General features: G+C 38.4%; 1 protein-coding gene across 1 annotated transcript; it reads left to right on the top strand.

The window, feature by feature from the left end:
* The first annotated feature begins 490 nt into the window (after positions 1 to 490).
* LOC146714436 (myeloid-associated differentiation marker homolog) lies at positions 491 to 7,009 on the top strand. The gene is made up of 2 exons (XM_085452735.1): positions 491 to 576; positions 5,955 to 7,009. The coding sequence occupies exon 2, from the start codon at positions 6,080 to 6,082 to the stop codon at positions 6,977 to 6,979; it is 900 nt and encodes a 299-aa protein (XP_085308861.1). The 5' UTR covers positions 491 to 576; positions 5,955 to 6,079; the 3' UTR covers positions 6,980 to 7,009.
* Positions 7,010 to 8,457: the final 1,448 nt, after the last annotated feature.

The following is an 8,457-nucleotide window of genomic DNA, read 5'->3' as shown; positions in this document are numbered from 1 at the left end:
ATCTCCACTACATACAGTCCAGTATATAGAGAGACGAGACCACGAGGCTCCAGTTACAGCAGTGCAAGTAAACAAACAATAAATATAAGAAGCGTAAGAAAATAAATCTACACTGCAGTTTGGTGATTTAAAGTCTCCCACACAACCTGTTGACAGGGGAGAGGGGCCGGCTGCTTCATAATGTTGTAAATCCAAGCCCATTATGTATTCATGATTTGAATCCTGGGTTGTGCGAAATCACAGAAATAAACCCTATAAAGTGAATAATATGTGAACTGAAGTGTAGGTCTATTAGGTTATGTTGTGGCGATCCTCAGGTTGGGGGATTTGTCTTCATACTGGAGTGCAAAATTAACACCAATGGAAGATGGACAAGAAAAGTTCAAAGCCATCAGGTGCTCAGTTTAGAAAAAACAGAAAACAAGAGGAGGAGAAACGAGCAAGGGAGTGTTCGCCCGGGGTGCCAAACAGGCTAGGACCAGGAGACAGATATCGCTGGATAACAGAGGGGATGCGCCGAGGAACTTAAAGCTTTAACATTATTGTGAAATAAAACTCCTGGTGGCTCAGAAATCGGTAAGATCCCGCCTCAGGATGATATGTTGCTCTGAAAGATTTTAAGTAAAACTTAGCAGCTCGTGTTTATCGCGGTCTATTCTTGGAGTAGAGCTGAAAGGCATAGCACCGAGGCGCGTTATGTCCGCTATCTGACATGGAAAACCTCTTAACTACTCAGTTAAACGGTTGTTAAACGCCTCTGTTATACTCTTAGAAATGAACACGCCTCCTCTGGCATGAAAACGAGCATAGATTTCTTTCATAGCTTTGTTATTTTAAGAGAGGTAAGAAATCCTGCAATAGCCTATTTGATTTAACATAACCTGTTATTTGTGAGAAACTTTCTTTGCCCCCATTTTACAACAGTGTGGGTGGTTCCCTTTAACTTTTAAGCTTTATATGGCACGACCCCCTCGACTGGGTTTTGTTAAGAACCTATAAGCATGGTATGCGCGCTACCAAAAGCGTAAACCCAAACCTGGTTTCCTGTCAGCAGAAGAGGCCACATAACCTACACCGCACAACCGCACCTTTTTTCTGATGTATCAGGACCATGCTGCTGCTGCAATTTAACAGTCATCTCTCTCAGTTTAGATCACCATGCATGGAGTGTGTTTAAACCGTGATAATTCAACAGGAAGTTTAAAAAAGTGTTTCTGGATGTTGATCCCTGTTAAAAAAAAATACACCTGAAAATAGTCCTAATATTCTGGCCTGATTACCATTCAGTCTGAAAAACTGCTTCGATGTTGCTACTGTTGCTTCCTGGATACTCGCTGTTAGCTCTTCAGAGCTGCTTCTTGAGTCACTTTATGTGCAACAGGATATGTGACACCGGAGTTAATGGCAATTGAACGGGATCTATGGGGGCGGGGGTGAGCTAGAGTTGATCTTCTAGTGAAATTCGCCACACCCTAGAAATAAGAAATGTACGTAAAAATTACCCTAAATAACTGTAAAATGGCAACGGTTAATTGCCTAAAATCAAAAAGGGGAAATGCTTGTAATATCTATGTTAAATTACTTTATATTGACAAACGGTTATTTGCTTTTTTTGTCTTTGAAAACAACAGGAAAAATCTGTAACATTATCTACAATTAATCACCCTACAATTTACATAATAATTCTGTATGAATGACAATCTTTCCTGCTTTTTTCATTTGAATTTACAGTTTACAACTGTATGTTAATTACTCAAAACATACCGTGCTTTTCATTTTAACAAAATGTCAAAACACTGTTAGAATTATTGTGAAAATTACGGTGAATTTTGTTTTAATATTAACAAGCTCAGACTGTTTGATAAAACAGTATATCTTAACAGTAAATACGAGCGATTACTAAAAATAAAAAATGTTTATTTCTTTAAGTTCTACAGTCTCACCAAGTAACTTGTGAAGCTCTTTGATCAAAACTGCTGTTTTTAAATGTGCTATATAAATAAATTTTGATTTGATTGTGATTTGATATAAGACAGCTATTTATAATGAAACTAAATTTTGTGGGATAATAATGGCAAAAGGCTATTTTCTATTGTAGAACCAATAACACCGTCTGTGTGCTTTTACAGTGATTTTTAACCCTTTAATGCACATCATGAGTCACAAGTGATTGTGTTTTAATCTTCCTTATCATTGAAAAAAAAAAACACATTCAAATTCAGAATCTCAGGGATTCATCAGTTAACTTGGTTTGATCATTAAACATAATTTTTCTTATTAGTTAATTGCTTACTCCTCTCCTCGAACTTCAACCATTCATTTCTATCCGTTTATGACCACTGTGTACCCAGGGCTTGACTGGGACAAAAAATCAGCCCTGGCATTTTGACTAGAGACCAGCCCACCAGGGAAAAACCATAAAGCCTTTGAATGAAAACAAACGCTTTTGTGACAGTGATGTACACTGTCCTGTTGGTACACAGCAAAATCTCCAGTGTTAAATTAACACTGGAGAGTGTCTATATGGGTCCACACCTCTGAGTGTTAAATACAACACTGTTGAGTGTTAAATTAACACTTTTGACAGTGTTATATGTTTAAAAGTAACCTAGTCAGTTTTGAAGATTAACAATGGCTAACACTGAGCAGTGCTGATTTTCTAACACTGGAAAATAACTCAAAATGTTAGAAATATTCCAGTGTTAGAAAATCAGCACTGCTCAGTGTTAGTCTTTGTTAATCTTCAAAACATGTTGTTAGCATGTTAGCAGCGTGATGCTACTCTGAACCGGGGAGCTATTTTCTTGATGTGAGCTTCTACTCAGGGGTTTTTCTTCCAGTTCAGAGCAGAAATGCTTTTGTTACGAAACTGGCTGTTGTTTTTCCCCCCACAATTTTAATTATAAGCTAGATATATGGAATTAGTTTGCTAACAGCAACAGGGATGAGTCAGTGAGTCAGTGGGGCTTGTGAATCATGATTCTTGAGTCAGTAAAGTGATTCTCAAGTATTGAACGATTCGTTCACGAATCGAACATCACTAGTCCAGACTGAATCAGCTCAGCAAGGGAGGCCAGCAGCACCCTGCACTGAACCAACAACCTTCAATTTCATTGTAAGTGTCATTAGAGTGTCATTAGTGTGGTGCAGAATGCACCATAGAGATGTACAACTCTCCTGTTGAACACCTCAAGACTGAAGGTACACCAGATATAGGAGGAATAAAATTTGAGTCAGTTTTCAACTGTTTAAAAGATTTTCACATCTGACAGCCAGGTTTGCCATTTTGATCAGGACACAACATTTTAAGGGCATTTTGTCATATGATGTTGTGCTGTTTTTTAAATTTTTTGTAAAAAAAAAAAAAAGAATGGTTGACCCACTCCATTCCAAATCAGAGCATTAAACAGTTTAAATACTCTGACTTTGATACCTCTTCAAAGCCGTGTGAGGTCACTCCTCAAACAAACTCTCAGGACAGTTAATACAAAACTGGAAATTTTTAAGGCTGTTGCCTCTGATAATTGGTGACAGAGTGGAATATGGAACAGATGATTTTTAACCCACTGCATCCAGACTGCAAATGAATCGCGCATTTGCGAAGCCACTGCTGGCATGTGATCCGCAGCAGCAGAAGAAAAGGACTTGTGAGGCTCAGTAACAGAGATTTAATTAGAAAAGTACAGAAATTTTGTGCCAAAAATATTATTTTTTCTGTATCGATACCTACTGAATCAGTCAGTACTAAAAAGGTATCGTGTTTTGGTACCCAGCCCTACTCGCATATCAGTTCAATTGCAATTATGTCAACGATACAATTCAGTATCCCAATGCATGACGCTAACTTCATTTCAGTTTGTTTTCATCAACAAATAAAGGAGGTGACATATAAGCTAGAGCAGGGCGATATGACCAAAATTATTTATCACGATATACATTTGAAAATTTGCGATAATGATATAACTGACGATATAATTGACACTAGACAAAATACTTTACAACTCCACAACGTTATTAGTGCAAAAAACCCCATCAATGTATTTTCACTTAAACAAGCAGCTGTTTTTTATGTGCATTAAAGTTATATAAAAATGTAACAGTGCAAACTCCTTGCTGACAGTTGAACCAAAAGGCATTTCCAGTGGAAACTGGCCGACATATCCTCAGCATAACCATGTATAATATCCACAAAACTTAAAAAGAGGTTATACACACACAATACCCTAATATTATGTTGAAGCACAGTACGTATCACTCCGCGAGGCGCCTGACTACGATAGCCGTAATGCTCCGACAATCCATCAAGCGGTGCGGGTTCGTAGCTCAGCAAAGTCGTACTAAAACATTTGACAGATTTTCGAGCGCCGTGTACGACATAAAATCGCTTCGAGGTCAGTAAACACAACCAGAGTTCATACATAAGGCACACGGGATTATAAGGGGCACTGTCGATTTTCAGAAAAATCAAAGGATTGATTTTAAGTGTGCATACCTTCACTGTCCTCTGATGGGTCTTTTGATGAGAGTTCTGACTCCTCCATAAGCACAACTTCATCAGATAAAGACAGGAAGAAGAGGATGAAGGGCAAAGCAAAAAAACACAAGAAGTCAAAGAAACATGACCAAAAACCAAGAACAAGAAGTCAAGTGATTAACTTAACAGTTTGATTTTGCATGTGGTGTGTTTCATTACCACACTATTACATTAATGATTATGCTCTCTCAAATGCAGTCCAGAATCCGAAGCAAGTGGTCAACCGGTATAACAAGATTTTGAGGCTGTTCAAAAGAGGAGGCACCATGTCTGCTGCTGATTTTGGTTTGAATGTTACTTCATTATTTTATAAATTTTGTAGTTTAATTTTAATGATCATACATGTGATACACTTTATGTAAAGAGCTACAAGTCATATAGTTTGCATCCAGCCGTGTTCTGTATTACCTCAAATATTGGCTGACACTTTTTATTTTTGTATCATAATTTGTGTGTCCAATCTGTAAGCGTTGTTCTCATGTTTTTGTGATTGGCATCTTAAAAATACATTGCGTTCTGGATCTACCCTGTGTGTTGTCATTTATTTTTTGTTACAATGTACTTTAAAAACTTTCACATCTATAAATAGGTTGTACGGTATATATGGTCCCCACTTTAGATGGGCTCACTCAAGATACTTTACTAACAAGTAGTAAATGGTTTGTAACTTCCTAAATAAGTTTATTAAGGTATTTATGAGCATTTTAGATAATCTATCAAAAAAGAAGTTGGTCGATAGTGAGTTACAGCTGTGGCAGCCTTTAAGTGACAGTTATAAATATATTGTAAGACATCTGTTAAGATATATATGAGTGATGAAACCCTGATATTCAGTGTTTATAAAACATCTAGTATGAAACTACTATGTGTAGTACATGTAGAGTTTATAGTATTATATAGGACTACTAACCATCTACTTACCTTTTACCAGTTATTTTGTATACCATTGAGCATCCTGAAATGACTGGTTTGTAACTGATGCAGAGTAGCGTTTATAAATGATTAATCAATGAGTTGTAGAACATGAAAACATAATTAATAAAAAGTGTTGTACATTAGCTTATTCATCATGAATAAAGTGTTTAAAGCAGTGCTTGAAAACTATTAACTGATTATGAGAAATACTAAGCATGGCATGTGATTTTAACAAGAAATAAGACTAAACTTAAAGGTTAGACTTTGGAAAACTCAGCTACTGTTTTTATGGACTGTACATAATAAAAAGGATAATGAAATAAAAATACAAATAAATAAATAATACTAAAATAATTTTAAATATAATTTTTTAAAAATTAATTTTTTTTTAAAATGTCTAAAATAATTTTGTTTTCCACAGACGTACTGTACAGTTATTCCTTAACTGCATATTAACACATTTTTGCTTCATTTTATTCTGATTATCTTTGTCTTCTTCCTGCAGATTATGAGACAAATGCCCACTAAGTAGAGGAGAAGCAGGATCCGACATTCAGTACAAGACTCGTCTTGAAACTTGCAGGACTATTAAAGTCACTTTCACCTCCTGACAGACTGTAACATCCCATCATGCCATTGATTGTGGTCCCTACTTCCCAGTTGTTCAGGATGCGAGTAGCTGCCCTGTTATTCACCTGTGTGGCATTCAGCGCCGCTGCACATGGAGCTCATCTGCCCATCACAGTCATGGCTGACTGGTGCATCTTCTGCTGGGCGTTCAGCTTCGCTTGCACTCTGCTGGTCCTGCTGGTAGAGTTGTTCGGCCTCCAGGCCCGGGTGCCAGTGTCCTGGTCCAACTTCCCCATCACTGTCGCCTGCTATGCTACACTCCTCTGCCTTTCAGCATCCATCATCTTCCCAGTCTTCTTCCTTAGACACCAACAGGCCAGTGAAACCCGTGACCATCGCATAGTTTCCACAGTCTTCTTCCTTAGACACCAGTTGTTCTATCGTGTAGCTCATGACCATCGCATAGTTTCCACAGTCTTCTCCTGCCTGGCAGCTGTTGCCTACATGGGGGAGGTGAGCCTGTCTAAAGCAAGGCCAGGAGAGGTGGCAGGTTACATGGCTACAGCTCCAGGCTTACTGAAAGTGTGCCAGACCTTTTTGGCCTGTATTATCTTCATCCTGATCAGCAGCCCAGTGACATACGACCATCATCCAGCTTTGACGTGGTGCATGGCAGTGTACTGCATCTGCTTCATCGTCTCCATGGCTGTGGTGGTGCTGTGTGTGGGAGAGTGGACCGGCTGTCTCCCCATCCCATTCTCCAAGTTCCTTTTGGCATATGGGCTCCTGGCAGTTATCATGTATTTGTCCGCCACCATCCTCTGGCCTGTGTTCCAGTTTAACTACAGGAGAAACGATGACCCAGATACAATCGCTGCATCTGTAATCACTGCCATCAATTTCCTGCTTTATTTTGCTGACCTAGTGTACAGTGCCAGATTAGTGTTTGTCAGTGGCTGAGAAGAGGAGAGATGTAGCGCTAATTTTGACCCCCCCCCCCCCCCCCCCCCCTCTCCTAATTTAAAAATCCTGAAACGTTTTTAAAATCTTTAAAATCCTACAAAGGGATCCCATATTTGCAAAGCCTGTGAGTATGTATTTATTTGAATGTGATCAAATAGTTGCCATACAGTATTTAACCTCTACTGTGAAATGATGGGCGAAGGACACTGTCTCAGCTGAACTCTGGACACACACACATACACACACACTGATACGCACTCCTCCCTCCTCCCTTTCCAAACGCCTTCGATGCTTGTCTCCTCCTGGAGAACACGGTGGGTCTGGGCCCAGCGCTGGAAAAAATTCTGGAAAAAATGTTTCGGATTACTCCTCACCCTCTACCCACCCCTGTTGCTTGTCACGTGCTCCATAATGTTGTGCTGTGGACATTTATGTGCTTTCTGTGTAGAGGAGTTTTTTTGTTTTCTGATCTCATGCTGTCCTCCCATAGGAGCACAGCATGAGTAGAGGTCTCTTTTTTCCCCTCTTGGACTTTCCCATTGTATTGTACATTTCAGTGTTTTCCGTAATACTACCGGTTTCCGACCTGTCTCCCTATGTGATGTCTGTGTTGTGTATGTAAGGTCGGGGGGTCCCATTTCACTGCAGGGCAACTTGCATGTGACAAATAAAGTTTTCTTGAATCTTGATGTGTGCAACACAACTCTTACATCAGCTATCAAAGTGTGAGATTTCTCACAATGAAATACATTATGTATCATGATAAAGTACATTATATACTATTAAAGCCAATAAAGTCAGCACACTGGAGCACAGGGGGTGGCAAAATTGGGCACTTGCATTTCAACACGCTCTAACTGAAAGATCATCATCCTGTAATCTTTTGTTAACAGTGCTTTAAAGTCATATCAGTATCAATATCATTATAATACCAACAAAGTGCTCTGATATTTGTATTAGTTAAAGAAATTAAGCTTTTATCATAAAACAAATATCTTAGACTTTTTACTCACTTGGAAATGGAATCAATAAGTGAGATGAGCTGTCAAAGATGACAGGAAGTATCGATAATTAGTTATACTTAGTCATAAAACGTACTTTTAATTCAAATAAGGATATACATTCTGAGTCATGTGTTTTCACCCTTTGAATAATTGCTACAATGAATACAAGAACTTTCATTTCATTGGAAATCTATACGTCTTTTTAAATACCCAACACTGATACATGAATCACTTGAGAGGAGACCCTGCAGAGTGGAAGGCACTATTCAGAACTTTATGCAAAGTTTTGATTTTTTTTAAGTAGTGAAATTTGTTAATATTTATTGTTTACACTGTTGGTCTCTGCAATATTGCCGTGTTAAAGCAATTACAGCAGTTTCCAGAAGAGGTTAATCAGTGTTTTGGTGAATAAGTGTGGCAGCTATTTTCATGCCTGTAAAACAAAATCTTGAAAGAAACTTTAAAGGATCC

The sequence above is a fragment of the Copadichromis virginalis genome, linkage group LG3 (assembly GCF_057382275.1).
Source record: "Copadichromis virginalis isolate Kocher_CV1m ecotype Utaka linkage group LG3, C_Virginalis_male_GT1.1, whole genome shotgun sequence".
Taxonomy (NCBI): Eukaryota; Metazoa; Chordata; class Actinopteri; order Cichliformes; family Cichlidae; genus Copadichromis; species Copadichromis virginalis.
The sequence above is the reverse complement of the archived record's forward strand: the minus strand, read 5'-3'. Positions and strand labels throughout refer to the sequence as shown.

Bases quoted from the DNA above. Each gene is read 5' to 3' on its own strand.
- LOC146714436 (XM_085452735.1), top strand. From the start codon at position 6,080: ATGCCATTGATTGTGGTCCCTACTTCCCAGTTGTTCAGGATGCGAGTA.